The sequence below is a fragment of the Ixodes scapularis genome, unplaced genomic scaffold (assembly GCF_016920785.2).
Source record: "Ixodes scapularis isolate PalLabHiFi unplaced genomic scaffold, ASM1692078v2 PGA_scaffold6__148_contigs__length_123643588, whole genome shotgun sequence".
Lineage (NCBI taxonomy): Eukaryota > Metazoa > Arthropoda > Arachnida > Ixodida > Ixodidae > Ixodes > Ixodes scapularis.
Genome location: NW_024609881.1, coordinates 97,130,186 through 97,153,474, shown reverse-complemented (window position 1 = coordinate 97,153,474; position 23,289 = coordinate 97,130,186). Strand labels below are relative to the sequence as shown.

At 45.6% G+C, this 23,289-nt stretch overlaps 1 protein-coding gene across 1 annotated transcript in view; it reads right to left on the bottom strand.

Annotated features, from left to right (window-relative positions):
* Positions 1-1,162: 1,162 nt before the first annotated feature.
* The window catches only part of LOC8034511 (meteorin-like protein), a 61,530-nt gene continuing 39,403 nt past the window's right edge, over positions 1,163-23,289 (bottom strand). The window contains exons 4-5 of the mRNA XM_029972195.4: positions 16,624-16,680; positions 1,163-3,231 (exon numbers count right to left, since the gene is read on the bottom strand). Of these exons, the coding sequence (XP_029828055.3) occupies positions 2,912-3,231; positions 16,624-16,680 (377 nt within the window). The 3' untranslated portion in view covers positions 1,163-2,911. The remainder of the gene's footprint in view (positions 3,232-16,623; positions 16,681-23,289) is intronic.

Genomic DNA, 23,289 nt, shown 5'->3' with positions numbered 1-23,289 from the left:
TTGGTGTACGACTGGTGGCAGCTGATAAAAACCGTTTGCTCTACGGACGTCTAACCCCTGGTTAGCTCAGTTGGTAGAGCACTCCACTTGTAATGGAGAGGTTTCTGGTTCGATGTCCGAAGCAGGCGGGTTTTCTCGGTCGCGCACCAGTCACCTAGCTGTTTTTAGAAGTTTGTGTTTGTCCTCTGTCCCTTTCTCCGGGGATTATTTTCATCATTGTTTAGGGGCACGTTTTGAAAAGAGCTGCTTTTTCTTTTTTTGCACAGCAAATGAACGAACCTGTCTATTCCGTCCCCATACACGATACACCGGACCCGACCCTATCGACTATTTTTCGCTAAAACTGGGAACATAGCCGGGAAGAATTTTCGGAGATTATCTCGACGGAAATAATCCTCGAGGAACATCGAACTGCCCGCGTTGCGGGCTACTTAACGTTCGCTCTCTTCGTTCGTTGTTGATCTATTTTGTTGACCTAATATTTGCCATTTCACCAAACACTAAACATTTCTTCGACAAATGAAAAACTGGTGTATGTCGTCTTTCCCATAAAAAAAAAAAAAAAAAAAAATTGCAGGGAAGACGTTCATTTCTTGTGGTTCGGGCAACCCAGCGGGCTTGGAGAGAGTAAATATCAGTGCGTCAATAAAGTGTCATGCCGAATAAGTGTTTAGTCGCGCAGCAAATGCAAAGCGAGCCCCCCCTGGCCGCCCGCTTCATCCAGCCTATCCAGCACATGCTTTAGTGGCGCCCTCTCGAGCCGTCGCCACGGAGTGCAGCAGCCGTGAGCCCACTACCCCTCCTTTTGTTCACGGCCACCCAAGCCAGAACCAGGGACGGCATGAAGGAGGTCATTTTTTTGCTTGTTTTCTGTAATTTTAATTTGCCTATAACTTTGAAAATAAAGCGAAATTCTAGAAAAGTTTTACCAAGTTACTACGTTCAGTGCGCTCAGGTTCGGTGCAAATAAAAAACCAGTCAAAAAGTCGTTGCAGGGCCCTTCTAAATCTGCCCCTGGTTCCAGGCGCCATAGCAGAACGCCACTTGCACATGCGCACGGCCCAGTTACAAGAGTAGATCATGTACAACGAACACCAAACACAAATGCGCAAAAAATTCGAGCTAATGACCGAAGAAAAAACGACGAAAATGTGCGGCGGACTCCTGCAACAAGATATTTTATTTTGTTTCCAATTCGTATCTACACTATTATACACGTATTTGTACATATAATGCGTATTTACACACTAATTCTGACTTGTTCGTCCAGTTTCCACCGCAGAAGCCTGGTGACTTATTGCATCGCGTGAAATCGCAAATCAAAATAATCAGGAACCGTTCTTTCACCGGCACATGAGTGAATGACAGAAACGTCACCAGCCAAAGGTTTTAAGTCAATAGTCAGCTTTTTTAACTACACTTATAAGGACGGCTTTGCCGATTCTATATAAAAAAAATGTGGCCTCTTTAAATTACCTTTTCCAATAAGAGTTTTGCTCACGCGCAGGCCCCCCTTGCCGCAACGGCGAAAGCTCGAACTAGGGTTGGCGTCCTCAAAGAGGGGAGTTTCGCTACCTCTCCTGCCTCGTCCACAACTCAGACGAATCGTAGAGGAGGCACAAGATGTAGTGCAAATTCCCTTCCGGACGCCAATGGCACTTCATGCTTTCGCCACTTGGTGTCGCCTCAGTGCGAAAAAAAAAGGTCGATTGATCGACATCGTGCGTCTATTCAGTTCGTTGGAGCTCTGCTTTCGCTGGACATCGTCACTTGTTTCAGTTCATAGGCTGCACGTATTGCACAAGCTCAAAACAACCGTATACTTTGCTGCACGGTTCCGAAGCTAGTGCAGCAGCGAAGCAAAGCTGACCATTAAGTACTACCGCTGATCAGCGCGAGATCGGTGACCTTGGGGAAAAAAAAACACAATAGGCCTAAGATAAATCCTGAATATGTACAAAAATAAAAATAAAGCAAAACAGTTATGTACATTACACACTGGCAAACATTGCACTTGATTGAATGGTTTGCATTATGCTCTTTCCGCTGTGGCACTGCGCAGTATGGTATATCAGGGAAATTGTCGTCGCTCAAGCACACCCACAGACACCCGTTGCGTCATGCATCGTAAAGCAAGCAAACTGCGAAGGCGCTACAATAGCAGCGTGGTACATTTCTGTGGCCAGTAAATTAGAACCTCATTTGAAAATTTTGTATTCGAGACCGCCGTTAGAGCTTGGGGCACTGAATTGTTCCTTTCACGACGTCACTGTCTTTTGTACACCTGGGCCGTTCAGTGTTTTCGCCTTGGGGAAAAAAGAGAAAGCTGATCGATTGATTGAAACTAGCTTCACCACCTCTTCGAACAGTCTTCATTAGTGTCTTGTTCCTTTGATTTGGCACGGCATTGGCAAGCACCCCTCACCCTAATCCTCGCGAAAGCAAAACGAAGCATACAAAACCCACCGGAAACAAAACGTCGCAAACAGTACAAAAAAAAAAAAAAAAAACACAACAACGTTTGGGTTCAGATTGTAAAGGAAAAAGTAACAACCAAAAACAGAAAAAAAAAACATATTTGGGTCAAAGAGCTTCATTCGTGTAGAAAATAAACTTATGATAGGCGAGTGGCAACGACACGGTAAACAATGCAGTTTTCACACTCCCTTCAACCGCGGCCAGGGTAGACGAGCGGAGTGACTCCGACTTTAAAATGCATTCCCTTCGTACACACGGCAGACAGGCCGCAACATCGTATATCTCCCCACTATTTCGTATCTAGGACCTATTGAAATCTGATAGCAGCTTTACAGGACGCGGCATCTCCGACGACGCGCACAGGGTCCGTCCGTCTCCTCGAGGCCAGAGAGTCACTCCACAAATTCCACACCGAAGACCACGCACAGTGTCGTCACAGCAGGGTGCACGGACTGGTGCCGTCGCGGCGCGCACGATCCCGTAGTTTCCGCCAGTGTTTCAGCCTCGGGGCGCAGCGGAGAGTCGGCTTTCCCAGCACTCGGACGCCGAGGAAGAGGAAGTGTCCCTTTCCGGCTTTGGTGCCGCACTTGAGGGGGCGCTCCAAGACGGCCGCCGCCATGTTTTTTCGGTCGCGGGCGGCAGCGAAGGCGGGCTCCCGGGGAGAGTCCCTGTGGACGCGGGCTGCTGACACCGTGATTTCGGTGACGTCACGCCGCGCCAGGTGCCTCAGGGACGTCACCGTACCCTCGACGACTGCGGAAAAAAGGAAGCGAGAGAACTCGATGAGGTCTGCGTTCATAAATGTGTCATGCACTCTGAGCAACACTGTTAGATGTCTTTGTGTGTATGCTATCAACAACTAAACCAATAGAAGAAAAAATGCAGGATCGCGGCGCAAATGTACAAAGGCGCAGGATCGGCGACAGCAAACGTACAAAGGCGGCGTGCGCCATGACGATGCCCTTTTTGGCGCCGCTTGGTTGGCTAATCAGATTGCAGTTGCGGTCGGACTTGGCGTGAAACAAAGCATAGCCATCGCAGGCCCATGAAATCGATAGACACATTTAAAAAAAAAGTTGCGCCCTCTCGAGGATCCTGGCAGGTCACAAAAATACTGCGCACTATTCGCGACTCCAGTCACCTATAGGGGATGCCGCTATCGGGCAAATATGATGCTCTAATACAGGCCGTGCCCTACCGTGTGCCAGCTCAACGCGCAACGCTGGGGTATTTGCATATCCAGCATTGGACTCAAAATGGTTTGCCCCGCTTTTCATCCTCCACGTTTCGAACCTGCGCGATGTGTTGGCCTAAGCGAGCTTCCAGAGGCTCGACTTTCTTCGAGGAAGCGACGAAAAGACTGCTTACTGTCCTTCCACGGTACTGATGAACGTTGATAAACGCGGAATATCTTGTTCACGGGGTTGCGTAGGTTACATGCAGGGCAACCTGGGAACAAGCTGATACTACAGCTACGACAGAGTTACCGGGAGAACTGTTCTATCGAGCAAACCACCGACAACATAAAATCACGGAAGCCACAAGAGACGAGCGGAAATCGTGAAAGGACCTGTTCCGGTCAGTTCAATGTTAGTAGAGCTATCAAGTTCATTCTTTATGTACAGTCTTTACTTCCGAGCACCGGCATGTGACCGCAGGATTGTGCACGTTTCAGAGGCTTGAGGCGAAGTACCCGATTTGCCGAATAAAACTTTGTATTATTTGGCACCGATAACATCTCGCCTAAAGTAGATACAGAAACAAAATATTTCAATATATTTTCACTCTTTTTTTAGATATAAATATTCCATCGGTCGCTTCTCGCAAGCACATAGAAATATACTCCCTCGTGCGTATAAATACAAATTATGTTTTCATATACACACTAAAAAAAGAAAACTCAACCACAATTTGGCTCGGAGAGGACATGTGAAAGCTCCAAGGCGCACAATGGCGGTAATTTACAACACAATGCTATACCTTTATTTTCCATCCCGAACAAGTAAACGGCATTATGCCCGAACAAGTAAACAACATTATGTAGTAATAGCGTCAAACCTCACAAGCATTTATGCGATGGTGTTCAGTCAGGACCAATCGCGACATATTTAAGTGTCCGTTCGCTAGGGCCCTCAACGTCGCCGACAGCGAAGAGCCGGCATTCATCAACGCAACTAAAAGGAGCCAACATACCGTGCCCCTCTCTCCCTCCAAGCCACACATTGAAAAGGAAATCATACGTGGGAGGAAGGCTTTTGTTGGTCAAAACCAATTGATTACGTCCCCTTCCCCGACCCTTCAAAGACCGCTCCCAGAGTTCGATGTGTGTAGTCAAAGAGACCCACGGGACGACTGCCAAGCCAACCCAAGCCAAGCCAAGACGATTTCCTTCGAGCAGACCCATGTTTGCATTTGGATTCAAGTGTGCCTCTCCCGAGGTTGGATGAGAGTCTGAGGAAGTGGCCTTTTGTGTCTGCATTCCGGTTTGAGCACAAGAGAAGGGAGAGTGTGGCACTTTTCTTTTTTCAAGATGGCCGCGAAAATGCGCGCAGACTGCACTCTCCTGTCAACCGTGCCCATTCTTTACCCTCCCCCCTTCCCCTAAGACCTGACTGTAGGTGTGGTGAAAAATGCGTTCAAGGCAGGTATGCAATGTAGAATGCAAATAAGCGTGGTCTGCCTGCTGTCAATGTCAGTGTTGCCAAACTCCTCTAGTTTCTCGGCCGGCTGGTTATTTTTAGACGGTCGTTTTTTTGGCAATTGACGCGTGACAGAGGGCGTGACATGCGTGTGACGGTTTTTGTAATGCAATCGTCGGACCGATTCTTTTTTTTTTTTTTTTTGAGTAGCATAACAAGGCGTTTGTTTTTACGGTTCGGTGGTGATACAGCAAAATTCAGATTGCAGTAATTTGTCCCGACATATTTCAAGGTAACACTAAATTTCTAGCGTAGTACTCTTAAAAAACTGAAATCCTATTTTCTTTTCTTTTTTTCTCTTCTCTTTTTTTAAGAAGTGATTATCTTGAGAATAAATCAGCTTGACCTTTAGAAGTATACTTGAACACGAAGAAAGAAAGGACAGGAAAGGACAGACAGCTGTCCTCTCCTGTCCTTTCTTTGTGTTCAAGTATAGTTCTAAAGTCCAAGCTGATCTATTTACAAGTGTGTACCAACAAGCTCAACCTTTAACCGCCGCAGTGCTCAGTGGCGATCGTTTCTGAGTTTGCCTTCGAATTTCTGGAACATGTGTTGGCCACTTAATCAAGCGTTGATACAAAGGGACGCTTAGAACGTCATCACTCGAAAAGCAGCCCCTCTAGCTGAATTTTCAACGCACTGTGAACTTCATTACGTATGTATGTCCCCTTTTTTTATATCAGCATCGATTTCATAACCGACCACATCTACCGGGATCGATTGATAACATTAAACCCAAATTATTCGGACCGCATCCCATTGTTTAAGTAAAAAAACGCGTTGTTCAAGTAAAAAAGAGAAAAAAAACAACAAAAAAAAAAACTGCTGAGCAAGAAAGAAGACAATAATCGTCTTTCCTACTGGCATGTTTGTCTACCGAAACAACTGCTACAGGCGCCTACAATCTAAAATTTATGTTTGAAGTAAACGTGAATTCGCAAAGGAATTTTTTTTTTTTTGTATCTTTTGATTTAGGTAACGTCATGTTCTCACAATTTCGCATTTTATCACCCCGCTTGCGTCACATTGTCACGGAGTTTCGGGCTTCTGCGACGCGTAGTTTATTCATATGGGCCGAAAAAACCGGGTTTCGTTTTCTCGATGGACTTAGTGTCTGCGTTTGCGCAACAGAAAGTGCGAGTCATAAACCATTCCAATAGCCGCCTTCTGCAGGCGGCCATCTTTGTCTATTGGGCTTTGGAACGCGTTCTGGGCATGCGCACTACAACTCTCTTCAGCGAAAAACCAGACGCCACGCATGCATCCACAGCCCAATGACTAGGCATTTTTCGCTCGGGTGATAAGTGCTGGGAAGGTGTATAGAGTCTCTCACTTCTTCGTATTGCCTTGTGCTGTGTGGGCATGTCTAATCTGACACGAGAAAAAGTCAAAAAGAGAAACAAGAGCGAAACGAATGGGCGTCGGCCATAATGACAAAGCAGGTTTCTGAGGACGCCGGCGCGCGCGCGCATCCACAAACGCCCTTTTTGCAAGCATGGCCAGAGAGGACAGACCTTCCCATTGTAACCTCCGAAGCGGACGAAACTACGCAAGCAAAATAGCAGACGACAGGGGTCGTCTGCAACGAGAAGAGCTTCGAAAACGTACCGCCAGGCGTCGGCTTAAAAAAAAAAAAAAAAAGAACGATTTTGCCTTGGATAGGCGCCGCCGGTACGTTTGAAGTCTACGGTTTTTGTGCTCGGCTCTTTCTTTTGCGGTTCAGCGGGCCAACCTTCAGACCCACGGTGGTTGCACTTCTCCGAGTGCGCCAGGCGGCGCGCGCGCGCGCTTTGAGGGTATGCATTTTTGTATGGAGTGATTTAGTTTCGGTTTTCTGTAAGCCGGACGGTGATGGTGATGACGATGAGGGCTTTGGGCGTGGGCGAAGTTCAGCGCTCAAGACTTTGCAAAGTTCCCTCTCGCCCCCGCATTTCTTCTTTTATATATATACTTTAGTACGGGGCGGAAACTTGCTGGGAGGGTTTGGGGAATTTGGACGCTGCGTCGTTTTCGTCTGGGGGACACGCCTCAGGATGTTAGCACAAGGAAAAAAAAAAGTTATGGGCTGTGCTACGCGCAGCGAACGTTAGCCGCGTCGTTGTGCTCCTACTTTCGCGTTTTGTTAGCGGCTGTTATTACTCCTGGACGCATATGACCACGAACTGAACAATAATGCATTGATCCTCGCTCATGAGTCTCATCTGACTTTTCGGCGGTATTTGTATGGGATACTGTCGCGGAGAAAATTGGAATGTTTTCTACGTTGATGACGATTCTGATATTAGCAAACCACTGTTTGTTTGACGAATATGAGAGAGCCTCTTTTTGTGACAGATATGGTCAATTCGTCAATGAACCTTCGGAAAGAAATACTCCTAACTTCTGGGGGGCTTCCCCTGCCGTCCTCTTCGACCACAACTTCAGCGGGTGTCCCGACCACAGCCAAGCTCGACAAACAAGGATCCCCACAAAGGCGGGCGAGCCGACCTCCTCCACAACCCTAAGGGGTCCCAAGTTTTCAAGTTAGGGGGCGGAAGGCACCACAACCGAAAGGGGTCAGACGTGCAGGTTGGCCTTCAGTGGCAGGGTGATGTTCAAGGCTTGGTGTCCAGGAGCCGAGCCCTCTGCGGGTTGGTTGGTTAATACGTTTATTGAATATCTGTCTTCTGGCTGGAGGGCCCCTTTGGGTGCTGCTTATATTGAGTTCAGCAGCATTCTGGAGCCACTTTGCCAACCAATCACAGAAGGTTCTCTTAGAGCCAATCAAAAGGCTCGGAGCCCAAAGCAAATGTGAAAATTCCAAAAACAAGCGCATATATATACAGAGCACATTGCGAACGAAGCTCAGAAGAGCATTCATAAACAGTACAAAGCACATTCGCAGACAGAGAAGTTGTACACGGAGCAAAACCACCTCCGAGGTGGAGATCCCAAAGCAGATCTCCATAGGACAAAACATTTCCTCTATAAACAAGTCGAACGTTACAACGTAAACGTTCTCCCCCATCTGGGGCACCTCGAACCCCGGCAGGGGCCATGAGCCGTGCCATTTAGACGAACGAACCCTCGGAGAAGGTAAAAGCATAAAGATAGACTAAACACTCGCGCGAGCACAACTTCGTGAAAACACCTTGAAGCCTTCCTGGGGAATGTTCTACTTGGTTTCAGCTTAGGTCCGAGCGCGGCCGATGTTATGAGCCGAAGGGCCAATCAAACAGCGAAAGAGGCACAACTTCATGGCGTGCTCTCTGTAGTTGATAGGACCAGCAGGTATTCGCCGTCTTTCTGTGCACTGCTCCTCCGCCAGCTAGGAAAGCGCAGAGAGCACGCCATGAAGTTGCGCTTTTTACGCTGTTTGATTGGCCCTTCGGCTCATAACATCGGCCGCGCTCGGCCCTAAGATGAAACGAAGTATCGTAAATCATATCTATAATTTGATGTCAGCAGCCTCAATGTCGGAAGCCTAAAGCCGGGGACACAGACTCATACATACATCACACAAAAGACCGTCTGACAACACAATCACTTGATGCGGTCTACAGTCAGTCAACACTGTTTGCTCAGACTTTGCACAATAAGTTCGCCTACGTGTCTGGCAACCCAGTGCACGTCGCGGACACACAATTTCGCGGTTCTGACCACATTGCGACGCATAATGCGAGACGAAAGGAGCGACATCTCTCGGCGGGGGTTTGGAACACCTGCGGCGAAATCGTGACCGAAGGCCCGTGTGGTTGACCCGTGACCCGACGTTTTCCGCCCTCGCCGGCGTGACCCTGCCACGAGAGCGGCCCCAGGAAGGAACCACAACCGCCACCACCGCCAGCAACAACAACAGCCACGCACGGGTAGGGGGGGTTTTCGCTCTCGCACTCTAAGCCTAATCCGGCGTCCAACCGGTTTAATGTTGGCAACCCCTGTCGGCCCGCGAGGAAGCAGAAGGCCGAGCGATTGGGCGTCGTTGTTCCTAGAGCACTATATAGCTCCTTCGGAGCAGAGTAGCGCAATCTAGAACGCCGTCTCTCGGCGACTAGCGGCGAACGCCCGGAGGTTCCAACTGCGGTCAGAAATGCATGGGGAACGTGAGAAAATCGTTGTTTCTTCAGTTTTGTGGGGATGTGCGGAATGGAAATCATTTTTGACATAATAATGAAACATTTTAGAATAATATGCGATAAGTTTTGTGTCATACAAGGACGTAACTTTTTTTTAAAAATTGCCTGAGCGGCATCATGCAGCAGACGACACGGCGACGTCACACCATTCACGTGACCCGCTCCGGCCAACCCGAAAAGCCTATCTCCGCTGCGAGCAAAAATCGTCTGCTTCAAACGCCATTGCCTTGGAAATTGCCTTCTCAAAGTTTGCACACGCATCCGATATTATTAAAACTTTGATAAAGTGTTTAGCGCTTTACTAACTTCACGACAGGATAGTTTTGAAAAATGTGAACTCGCCGTTAGTTTTCTAATCAGCCGTGTTATGTCGATCTCCATGTATTCTCCCATAGGGCGGGCCGCCTCCTGGAACCCTGAGTACCACGTGACTCGCGCCGAGCCGCTCTGTCGGCCATGTTGTCGGCAAAACACGGGGTTCAAAGGATTGCGCTACTCTGCTCTGTAGGAGCTATATAGTGCTCTAGTTGTTCCTACTCGGAGTCTTTGCTGCGTCCAGCTTCTACGAAGTTAGTTGAACGTTTGGGGTTGCTTACGTCAGAAAAAAACAAACAAAAAAAACTGAAGAGACCTTTTGAACTATTTTGTCACGTCTTGAACCATGGTTAAAAGCAATAAAAAGACGAACACAAGTAAGACAAAGACGCGGATGTTTTTAACCGTGGTTCAAGACGTTCATCAGCAACAGCGCCCGTGTTTGTCTTCTCTCTCGTGTTCGTCTTTTTAGCGCTTTTAATCACGGTTCAAAACGTTCATCACCAACTAGCCCAACGACAAGTACTTTTATATTTTGGCACGATTTGTTTTCATACACACTCAGGTACGAGCTATGATTAGATAGTTGGGCTTGTTATCCTGAGGCTCGTGAATCCTTCCCTTCCTTTGATATTTTCAATATTGGCATTGAAACATTTTGAGGAAAAACTGTTTATTTTTGTCAAATGCGAAGTGAGTCTGGGTAGAACACGCTTCAAGCTAGATTAGATCATGTTTTTTGAGCCGTTTAGAAGATATAATTTCCATTGACGATCACATTCATAAATTAGAGCAGTGCATTCAAGGCTGTACTCCTTGTTACATAAAGAAAAAAAAAGTTTTGCGGATTATTCGTGCGCTGCGCGAAATAGTTCTCACGAGGTTTGGTTGTCGAAAGAAGAAACGATGAATCTGTCGTTTAAAACGTGCACGCCTTTGCAAAATAGCATAAAGCTAATTTAAGAGGAACCTACATATCGCTTAATTCGACACATGAAAGGGGAAATTAGTGATGGTGCGCGAGGAGCCGGACTTTTTTTTACTTCGGTTCTTGAGGTGAGTACGAGTGTGTACACACTGGGCTCAGGAGTATGCTTCTTTTTGCAGGGGGTTGTGCTGAGGTCAGAACTCCGAGCTCTGATTGGCTCTGATTGAAGGAGATAGACCTGAAAGCAAGCTGCAAGCCTCCAATCAGAGCTGTGCGTTCTGACGCCAACTTCTGCAAAAAAGAAGCAGACGAACTTGTGCTCCACGTTAGCTTCACGCTCAATGCCAACAAGCCAGGATATTGTTCTCAAGCCTAGCTACGAACTAGGCTAAAAAGTATTACCTGTTAAAAAAAAAAAAAAGTAAATAAAAACGAAAAAAAAAAAACGAAAAAAAAAACGTTGTGTTTGATGCTACAGGAAAAGTTCAGCGCCACACATTCTACACTGAAACATGTCGCAGGGTAGAAAAGAATAGACAGCACCGTGTATATTGCACTATCGAGTTGCGCAGTTGTAGGCATCAACGAGAGCCTAGAATGCACTTCCCATTATTATCAGACCCGCTCCATAGTTTTTGCATGACGTTTCTTGCTTGAGCATGGGACGCTGTGTTGTCTGCGGATCCCGTGGGATCCCTCGGAAATCTCGACGCGTTCTCGTTAAATCTCGTGGGGGTGCGTGGCGCGAGGCGCAGCGCGGTTGACGGAGTCCAGAAACCGCCATAGACTAAAACAATAACGAATAAAAAATAGAGGAAGCGGCGCTCTTGCAGCAAGAACTCTCACGTGATCCATCAGCTCTTGACGTAGCCCACAAAGCGAATTGCACACACAAACTCTATCTCCCTCTCTCATATTATACACTCTCACACACACACACACACATATATACACTATTTCCACACCACAAAGAGATGGGCCAAGGTCGAGGCGGGCATGTGAGCAAGCCACGCATTAGTGCGTGTGTATGTGAGAAAGAGAAAGGGAAGCGGTGAGTATCGGATTTCCGGAGTGCTACATGGGAAGAGGTTGCGGTCCCGTCTCCCAAAACCGTTAGCAGATGACACTACGGCGACGCTGTTTAGCAGACGACGCTCTTCTTTCGCAGACGACGCACGCATGTTCAATGTTTGGGGGCCTGTGCCACGGAAGCGGCGGAGGCGATGCGATGACATTTTGGGCCGTTACATATCGCTTGCCTGGCTTCCACTCGTCTCGCCCCCCCCCCCCCCCCCCCCCCCCCTCTCCCCGATTTCATTATTCTTTTGTTTCATTTTTTGTGTGTTACGTTGTTCGTTCCCTGTTTCATTGTTTCAGCAGTGGGGCAACCTGAGACGGCTGTCCCAAAATGCGTCTTGCCCCCCCCCCCCCCCCCCCCTCTTCTCTCTCTTGTTTTTTTTTTTTTTTGTTTGCTTGCTCGGAAATTTGAAGGCATTTATGACTGCACCTTTTTACGTCTGTATTTTCGTTCATTAAAACATGAACATTAAACGACCATGGACTAGAATGTAACTTAATTGCGAAACTGTAAAAATACTCCGTTTGCAGTTGCATTGCACTGGTCAACTGCCCCTCTAAAGCCTAAGTAATAGACTGAGATATTGTATAAGCCTCCATGCAGAAAATTCCGACTTCTAAAACGATGCCCAATACTGATAAGAACGAGGCACCACAAACGTTAAGTTGTCAGCTTGCTTGTTTGGTTTATTTTGATTTGATCAATGCCCAGATACTTGACGTCATCGGCCAAACATCCAACAACCGAACTTAAACTGCCCGCTTATTCTCGTATCTTTTGCTCTGCTTTATAATGGTGCCTGCTTTATTATGGCGTATGATTATTATGGTGTACGATTATCTGGGGCTCTGGGTTCCACAGACGGCTGATCTGTCATTTGTCATGGTGTATATTCAGTCATTTACAACCGCAGGAAGCCAAACACAATTTAAGAAATGTCTGGAGCCTAGCCCTAGCCCCTAAATCCGAATCCTTCCCAAGTCTTAAAACCTTCAAACCAGAGTGCTCATCAAGCTTCAAGGACCATTTCTTTAAATGTCCTGACCTTGCCAGTCTTTGATCCTAGGATTATCTGCCGCTCTGGATTCCGCAGACGACAGCGGGTCTGTCATTTGTCAAAGCTCAGGAATTCAAAGACAGTTTAAGAAATGCCTGATGTCTAACGCCTAACCCTAAACCCGAATCCTCTTCCTTCCGAGTCTTAAAATATTCAATCCAGGATACTCGCCAAGCCTCAAGGATTATCGTTTTAAACATCCTGGCCGTGTCTATGGCCGGTCCTTAATCTTAGGATCATGTGGGGCTTTGGATTCAACAGATGTGGTGGCTAATTTGATTTTTCATGGTGTTTAAGCAAGCCAAAGACAATTAAGAGATATCTGATGTCTAACGCCTGACCTTAGCCTCTATTTTCGAGTCCTCTTCTAAGTCTTAAAATCATCACCATCAAGCTTCCCATGAACATCCTTTTAAGCATCCTGGCCTTGTTTGCTTTTCATCAAGGACCCTTGAGAGACGTATACAATCCCACGGTACCGTTTCTGACGGCCTCCCCAGACGTCACGGTCTTCGAGGAGAGCGGTGTCAGTTTCAGGGTCTAGCCCGGCCAAGAGGTCCTGCAGGCTAAAACCGAACAGCGCGACCGAAAGCTTATGTCTTCGCCGATATAAGTTAGGCCCTCCTCGCTCCCCTGCCTTGGGGGGGTTTTGAAACCCAACTCGAAGAAGGGCCGAACGCCAGCGATAAGAGGGGTCTCCCCGCAAGTTTGACCTCAAAGCGGTTCCCACGTTCGGCTCATATAGTTCATCAAAACAAGATGGCCACGCGAAGTAAACTTACACACGAGGGGGCGCGCAGCGCGGTTCGAGACGTTTTGCATCCTCCTCCGTTCGCGGTCGTAACATAGTTCCTGCTACTCGTCTGTGATCTTCTCCTCTTCCCTGTTCCCATCTGGCTATTTTTAGCGTTTCTGATTTAGGCATTCATTTCGCTTCTGCTAAGTGACACCAGCGCCGAGTTCCAAACCCGAAACAAAATAAAGGCGCAGACGGGGCAAAAAGTAAAGCGGAGGAATAGTGTGACGTCAGAGCGTGGGACCGCGTCGAGCGCCTCCTTGTTCGTGGATTAAGTGTGTGTACAAAAAGGCCAGGCCTGAACTGTTCCCAAGGGATAACGGGGGTGTTGATAATGATGATGATGACGACGATTAAGTTTAGGGGTACGATCGAAGTTCCCGCGCTTTTTTCTTTGCGCCTTTCGGTATGTTGTGTTACTGACTGTGGGCCGTTTGTGACAAAGGATACTGTGGGAAAAGGGTTGAAGAGACGTTCGTGAGGGACACGGGCGTGCCACGTCTTCTGCTTCTTTTGGTTTGTACATATAAACTTCTATATATGTGACAGTTGGTTCTGACTAGCTAGGGTTATATTTGTTGGGAGCAGCTCGACATCTGACCTGCCAGTGCGTACACCCGTTGTCACCTCAAGAACTTCGTTAAAAACGGTAGGTTCCATGTGGTAAATTTAAGCAAAACGAACATCGCTTGGAACAACAAAATATATTGTAACAACTACTTCGCGTTGTCTGTAAACTGAGTACAGTAAAAACGTAAGAGTGTGACAATTTTATTTTATTTATTTGTTGAGGAACAATATAATGACCCGCAAGAGCAAAGGTCACATATAACATGGCAGAACCTGGGCGTTGCGATTAATGAAACCCATGCAACAAGGTCAGGAACAAAACGTACATATCATGATAATCTCTAATCGGTTGTTGCATAATTATTTTAACATCTCGTGTTGTTCAAAAACTGCAAAACGCAGTTCATAAAATTAACCAAATTTGCAGTTTTCCCGAGTCCGTTTGACATTTTGATAACCCTCGCCATTTCGGAGGTTCCAACGTGTGGATCTGCTCAAGTAGAAAATGCTGATTGCGGCTTGAAGATTGTGTGCGTGTGTATTCCTCATACCGTTTTTTTTTTTTCTCAGTGTAGCCGTTTTATTGAAATTTCGAGGACTTCTACGGCTTTGAACATGACAAGCCAAAATGATAATCAAATTTCCAAGCATTCAGGCTTGAGCATGGTAATATCCTCAAGGATTGCCATGACTTTCAACACAATAAAAGCGTATTCAAGGATTTCCGAATTCCGAGTAGTTGATCACTGTATCTGAAGGGTTCCAATACCTTAAACACGACAAGGCCAAACATGATAATGTTATGTTACTAGAAAGGGTTTTCCAATGTCTTGAACGCGGGAAAAATAGTACTTAAAGGTTATCATGGCAAAAACGTATACAAGTGTCTCTAAATTCTGGGCCCTGCACATGGCAACTTCCTATAGTCAAAAGTTCTAATCTTCGGCATGAAAAAAAAAAAAAAAAAACATTAAAGGGGTTTTATATTTTGTTTCACCTCACGTCCGAACGCAGCGGACGCAAGGGGCAATCTCAGCCAATCGTGCTCTGAGAACGAAAACACGTGATACGCTTTTGCCTGTCACCGCGCCCCCTCTCCAAAGTCACGTAACATCCACAAGGCCTTGGATTGGCTACGGTGGGTCGTAGCATCGGTCGGTCGGAAGGTACCTTGATATTGACACCATTATTTTAAATCACTTTCACAACTCACGAACATGACATCAGAAACAATTAAGGATTTTAGTAGGCTTTTTAATACAGCAATGTGCAAGTCAACTGTTGCCAAAGGCTTGATGACACTATCATATTCAAGGTTTTCGAAAACTTGATGAAAATATCATATCCATCATAAGATGAAAATATCATATCCAATTAAGGAGCATAATTGCATCGAAACGTGAGGCCATTATATTTAATTCAGGGCTAAAACAATGCGATCATGGAACAATTATATTCATATATTTCCAAGGACTTTCAGTTTACAATACCATTTTCAAGATATTCTAGTTCTTGAACATGGTATCCATGCTACTCGATAGTCAAACCAGGGACCTTGCGGCCAGGTTAGGAGCAGGCTCAAAGAGAAGAATGAAACTCGTTCTCAAGGCGCAGTCCCCACATGTGCAAACAAACTACCAAGTACTGTGCAACAATTATGCCGAATTTTGAAGTGCTCCCAAATAATCTTCTGGACACTTCTTTGCACTCAAGATCATGTCCTTTCAAATGTACATGATACAAATAAAGCTACGATCGATGTTCTAGATTCCATTTGTGAGTCGTCAGATGCTCAACTTGAAAAAAGTTGCGAATTCGGCACGTCTGTATGGAGTGTTTGTTGAGAGGTAGTCACACAACAAACAGTAAAGGCACGAAACCTTTACTCTGCACTGAAATCAAGTACATTTTTAGAACAAAGCATATGAGCAGGGTTGCCAAATACTCGCTGATTAATCCGTCACATTTTAGTGAGCTATGACCCAACAACAGTCAAATGTCAGTCTAAAGTAATAACCAAATATATATATATATATATTTAAAAAAAAACATACAGCTCTGTACGATGTATTTCAATCCTTTACTTAAACACAGCTCCGAGTTTATATTCAGAACAATCCCTTCTACAGAGCGACCCCCTCCCCCCCCTTCCCCCTGACGTTGCCGTCGTGACAGATGAACAACTCCATCGTACCCAAAAAATGGTACCCAAACAGAAGTTGACCTAAAATTCGGACACTGGATCAATCCATTGATCAATTTTAAGGGATTGGGATACGGATAATTTATTTCCCTGCTCTCTTTAACTGAACTTTTTCTTTTCCTAGATGTGTCAAAAAAGCAAATTTCAGAAGTCCCTAGCAGGGATATGAAATTCTTTAATAATAGTCAAGTAGCCAACAACCAGATTCTCCAGCCAATCAGAATAGCAAGTAGCCAAAGTTGGCTATTTATAGCCCTTCCTGGCAACAATGCCTATCAGACGGTGAGACACATAGTTCCGGGGCAGAAGCATTGAGGGTTTACGTCATGACGCCACGTGAGCAGAACCTGCGCGAAGGGAGCGAACAAGTGCCGTGGTACTCACCAAAATCGCTAGAGCAGTAGTGGTGCAATAACTCTCTGTCGCTGCATGGTCGGCATTCTGGAAAAGGAAACAAATGACGTTATAGAAGGTACCACTCTTCATAAAACTTGGCAGACACTTTTTTTTCTTCAATGTATGAGTTGTTTGGAAGTATACTGAAGATCCCCTTTTAACACCCAAGAAATCTCTAAACACCAAATAAGTTGGATTTTTATCCAGCTCCGGAGTACATAAGAACGCGAGATCTTGAAAGCCTCCGGAAAGTATTTCTGCTGTAGTCTCGCCTTCTAAGCTAATCCGCAGAATAATTGAGATAATAGGTTTAATTTACAAAATTTACAACATTAGGCTTGTAGTTAGCTAATTATACTTTTACTCTTTATTCAGAGAACCCCTGCAGCGTCTAGAAGGTATTATTGCAGGGGACGAATAATAACGAAAAGAACATATCACCATTTGCAGCAGAAACTATACATTCTAGTAAAGCGTTCCAGTCCTTGACGGTCGTCACAAAAAACGAATTTAGACGTTTCGTCAAAACACGAACTTGATCATAAAGTTTGCACGTTCTGTCTTCGTTCCTTACTAATATTTTGTTAACATTGGTCTTTTTGAGCACCGGCGGTACACCGCCAGTATTAATTTCACAGTGTTCGTGTTTTGACGCTTGGTGCCGCGACGATTTACGCTTATGTAACTACACTATTGACAACTGCCCAATGTTTCGACGCTTGGTGTCACGTCGATCGGTGCCCACAAATTTAGGCTTCTGCTATTCCGCGACGCGGAGTGGACATCTCTTCGTCTGGCCCGGTGGAAACCAAAAATAAGGAACACAGTATATCTTTAATCGGGTTATAAAACAAGGAAGTTGGCCCGACGCACGCTTTCATCTACGGCAGTGTCCGATGCGCGCGCCTTATTCGTATCGATACATGGATAGATTCCGGTTAGTAGGCGCGCGAGAGAGGGTTGACCCCATTTCGGGGCGACCCCTATCGGTGACCTCGGACACTGGTTGACCTCGCACGTTTCAAAACCGTCGCGCGCGCGGAGCAAGCGGCACGTATCTTCCGAAGCCTCGGAGCAGTGCACGAATCGGGACGGTCACGTCGAGGGAGAACCAGTTTCGATTTAACGTTTTTCCTTTTCGCTTTGCTTTTGTTGTTGTCTTCACTTTTTTTGTTTTGGTTCTCGCTAGTGTTTTCACCAGAGCTGAGTTGTTCCTGTTAAAGCGCAAACGCGCCATTGCAAATCGCACATTTCGGAAGTGCGTCTGTACGAACGACCTCAAATCGGAATTAAACGCAGACGACACATAAAAATGCAACGCGTGGCGTCGTCCGGTTTCGAAGTAGCAGACGTGCGCGTCGTCTCTACGGCCTTTTAAGCGTGAGCAATAAACACGCGTGACCTTTGATCTGGACCGTGATACTCCGCCAAAACAAGTTTACAGCATGTGATCGCACCACAAAAATCGGCGGCTGGACGTAGCGAGTTGAAATTTTCATGGAATGTGTTTCGTTGGAAATGGGAAATGCCTGCGAAAATCGTCTGCGAAAATTATCATGGTCTTTGTCAAAAGCTACGAGTTAAGGAAAAAAAGAATGGTTCTGTTGGTAACGATAATGTTCCACGAAGAGGGGACAAAGGACAAACACAAATCTCCAAACAAAAGTTACTCGAGCGCGACCGAACAAAAATCCGCTTGGTTCTGGTATCAAACCAGGGACCTCTCCATTTCCAGCGGAGCGCTTTACCTGAGTTAACCAGGTATTAAAATGTCAGTAAAGCAGACTGGTTTTAACACCTGCCGCAGTTTAACAACCAACAAAAGTGAGGGGCCCGCATTTTTAGGTTATGATGATAATGAAGTTAATGCAAAGGTGCAAGTGAGCTAGAGCCCTAAACTCGTCAACCACGAAGTTGGAGCCCAAAGTTCGTAGATCGGCATTTTCCCTCCGAATCTCCTGCTACTCAGCATGCGCAAAGTTAGCTTTGTCTGCAGAATTCTGGGGATAATTTTTGGTCGCCGCAAGCTAGCGCTGGATGACAGGTGGGGTTGCAGCTTTCGCTGCCTTGTCAGCTTACAGGCGAATGCAGTCTCTTAAAGACGACATTTTGTTTTTTTACAAGGACTACCATAATGTGGGGCGAAATGGAAAGTAGTGTTTAAGAATATTTTTATAAACATCACAATTGTTTACATTGTTTTCTTGATAAGTGTACGGGAAAAGTAACGGAAAAGTAATTTGTAACGCAACGAGTAAAATAATCCGTTCCCTTTCAACGAAAGTAATTTGTAACGGTAATCCATTACGTTCGAGGCTCGGTAATTTGTAAAACGCGAAAGCACATGACGTCACCTGGATCAAAATATACAATATGAAAACAAAATTTCCCTATGAGCCGACGTACACCGAAGTCTCATATTGATCAAACCGAAAATATAATCTTTCTTACTAACATTTTTTTTTTTTAAAGCAAATGCTACATGCATTTACAATCTGAAATTTCGGTTTGAGGAATTTGACATCGGCCAATAGAGATTTATTTTTCTTTCTTATCGTTTGATCTAGGTAACGTTTTGCGCCCGCACTTTCGCATTTTAGCACCACTGCTAGAGCGTCACATTTTCACGGAGTTTCAGCCTTCTGCGACGATGCGTAGTTTATTTATACGGGCCGAAAAACCGGGTTTCATTTTCTCGATCTAATCCGGGAGTGTTGTGGCTATTCATTAATTTATTATGACGGGGACGTCTCGACGGCCTGGATGTAGATGTACTATTACAAAGGCATAAAAGCGTAGAGTCTGCAAAACGTTATGCAGATACGCATTTCTTATTAGAAGGCTTTCCAGAATAGCAAATGAGGTTGCTAAAGCGACACGAGAAAAGATGGATTCTGCGCAGAATGCTTTATTTAATTCCAAGTGTCGGTCCCTCGCAGGCAAAAACGTCGAGCAACTGGGATACGGAGCAAGCAAAAAATGGCCATCGAACCTCTGTTTCACGACGGTGACCGTTAATGAGCCCGACTTTCCAAAATCAGTGTTGCGAGTCTCGGCGTGCGAAAACAAAAGCGACCCTGAGATTATGACGCGCCTTCCGCAACAGAAATCATAACGAGCGTCGATGCGAATCATCCCCTGGCAATGTCATCGGTCGTGATAGTCCCACAACCGAACGCAGACGATGTCGTTCCAATCCGCGCCATTTTCACAGGCTGCTCGAGTTACGCATTACGCATTCCACGACCGCACAGTTCAAGAGGGCGCTGGCTGCCGGAATGATTTGAAGGGCACAGCGACGCGTCCTCTTGTTTTCGTTTGTTCATTTTCTTCCTTTTTTTTTATGTCGCTTTAGTGCAATCCCGTGAGAGGGCGCCCTCTGGTGGGGGTCAAAGCGGAGTGGTGTCCGGTGTCAGTAGCGCATGCCAGCCGTCGTGGCGGCGGCAACGGGTCTAGCCGAAACATGTGCTGCGCATGTGCGTGAGTCTGGGAGCAGACGCTGCTGCTCATCTATCCAGCCGTGCATCAAGTGCTCGAAAGCAGACGATGAAAACTTTTTTAAACGACACTTCGCCATGCTTGTTCGTGTTGGCTTGCTTTTGTTACTTTGAACAGTCGGTTACGTACTTGAGCTTTTAGGGTGGGGCTGGTCTCAAGGTCAATGGCAGCTCGTTCATGCATCTAGGATGTCGAGCAGACGAAACGGTATTTCTTAAGCGCCATTTCTAATAGCTGCCCTTCATTGTTTGGATCTGCGAAATAGCTAGGGCTTGGCGTCGATTAAAACTTTAAACCCGATTAATCGCCACTTTTTAATCGATTAATTAATCGCTTAATCGGTCTCGTTCATTTTCATGCGTAATATATAAAGAAGCAAAGCAATTTTTTTTTGTGTGTGTGCCTTTGTTGAATATGTAAAAAGCGGCGCAATTTATAATTTGATTTCGAGTCCGCCTCAAGGTGCAGTTAGAACAGTTCCAAGACACTCGCACTCACAGATTGTTACTTCAGATGCACAATAGTCTGCTGCGCTAAACGGACATTCAAACGGCGTTGAAGTGGCCGGCAAAAGTGTAACCTTCTGCACCTTGCCTGGAGTTACAAATTTCTTTCCTATAGTTAACTTTAGGATAAAATTCACCTAAAATTTGCCCTTGGCGTAAGTGTATTCGTTCATGTCTGCGTGGTGAAAGCGTCGAATTTTTACATTCTTTTGATTACGCAACATTTTACCGATTAACTTCTTAAAAATATTTAATCGCGTTTAAAGCATTCATCGATCAATTGCCCAGCTCTAGAAATAGCGCCAAAGAGTTTACTTTTTTCTTACATAGGGGTATTCTAAACATCCGCTCGCGCCGGATGTAATAATTATCACGGTACTTTATTCATGTACGTTCAACTTTGGCATGCAAAAGTGACCATGCTGCTCAATATATATTGCAACGCGTAATGTACGAACTCATTCGGATCACCCGAACTAATAAAATCATCGATGAAAAAAAAAATATATATATATATATATATATATATAATGCGAGATTGTGTGACTGAACAAACTATAGACAGAATTCAATCATTCCCATTAACCTCTTGGATTACACTGACACCCATAATTGCATTAATTTCCTCGACAGCCCCCAAACAGGCCGCAATAAAATTATCTATAGCCTGCCGCTCTCAGAAAAAAAAAAGTGCAGATAAGTTTTTATCGAAAAAAGTTGCGAAGCTCACATGGCGCGCGCACGCGCAGTACTCTTCAGAGGAAAAAAAAAAGGATCTTTCAACTTTTTAGAAAGTCATTGTGATTCCTGGTTTGATCGCTTTACCTCTACTAATAAAAGCACCGGATCAAACTTTTTTTTTTTTTTCGTGTTGATCTTACTTTTTTTATTGAGCCTCTCAAGGAAATCGTGGGATCAGTAACAAACATAAATAGGGAGACACGCTACAGACTGTTGACGTTTTCAAGATGGCCGCCAACCGCTTTGTGAAAATTCGCGCGCGAGCGCGCGCACGAGACGCCCAGGCCATCACAGCTCCAGAGGGAAATCGTCTGCTTTTCATCCTGCCATGTTTTATATACACATTTGTGCGCATTTCGTTTCTTTTTCTTTTTTTTTTATGCCGTGTTCTGGTTTATCTGAGTTGCCGCAAAAGAAACGAATTAAACCACAGGCGACCCAATACGCGAAAAAACGGCACCGTCGACGGGTGGAGCAACTTGTAAATGTCGTCACAAAAACCGGCTGGAAGCTAGCGCCCCCTCCCACCCGTCTGCAAACCAAAAACAAAACTAAATAAAAAAAAAAAAAACTTTTCCGGGGATTTTTTTTTTCCCTTACAATAATATATATATCTCAAAAAGAAAGTTCGGGGGAGCACGACCCAAAGGGGGGCGTTTGAGGAACGGAGAGGAATGTTAAGTGAGGGTAAAGCGAGGCTGCGTGCAGGCTGTGCCTCTTTAGGAGAGGAGGACATTTTGGGTGCGGGCCGGGCCTGAGCATTTTCCGAGGGCCAGGTTGTTCGTCTGCGGTGCGTGGTGGTTTCGGAAGAAGCCGCTCGCTCTCTCTTGTACGTTGCTGCTGCTCGTACTAGACGACAGACTGTGTGCGCTTTCAGGGCAGACGATAGAGCACCCTGCCCGCAGCAGACGAGCCGTACAGTGCTGCCATCTGTTGACAGCCACCCGCAGTGAGGTTGCCGAGTTCTCGCCTGGAAATGTAAATATAATCGTGCTTCCTGTTGGGAACACTGACGACGGTGAAATAACCTCAGACATGGGCATGTAGCTATCTTGCCTTTCATTTTCCTCCCCAATAAAAGCAGCAAAGACGGGTTCATATGTAAGAAGAGCACAAAAGCAGACGCGCTCCTGACAGAAATGTCTTATATGCAGTGTACTACAAAGTTGGTAATGGAAAGGCAGACGCAGTGAATCGCTTGATTAATTTCTTCTGGATAGAAATAACTGGCCCCAGTGTTCTGTCTATTTTTTTAAAGCAGTCCATTTCTTTTTTTTAGTTTTAAGGCATTGAATCAGATGTTACACTTCTCCGTCTGTATTGTGTTACATAATTAAGATGAGTTAAACGACAGTACCTCAATTTAATGTCTCATTTCATGTCTTCCCCTGCAAGGTGATGTAGAGGGTCATAACTTGTTTCCATGCTTGCATCAGTAAGAAAGTGTAACACCGTTGTGTTAAGCATTATATTAAGAAGAAGCGTTCTCCCTAATATAATACGTTATCATAATATCATAAGCCATTAAGGCACAACGTTCTGTTGTGATGCCGTATACAAACCAAAACAAAAATGTTCAGACAGCGCAAGTTTAGTCTGCCAGACTATGGCAACATTGTTACACGCCTCAGAAGAGAAATTTAGCCAAAGCAGCACCAATTCTATTTTGAGGCCTTTAACGTGCGCCACGCAGTACTGACACATGACCGCACACAGCCACGATGCTCATCCAGATCAAAGCAGGCAGGGGTGAGGATTCAGCCCGAGATCCCTGTACAATAAACTCGTCGTTGTGAAAAAAAAGAAAAGAAAAGAAAAAAAAAAACATGATCGATTCCGAGAATAAGAAGAAAAAAGAAAGAGGCACCGAAAGGTTTCCGCCAAGTGCAGGGTTGCCATTCAGCCAACA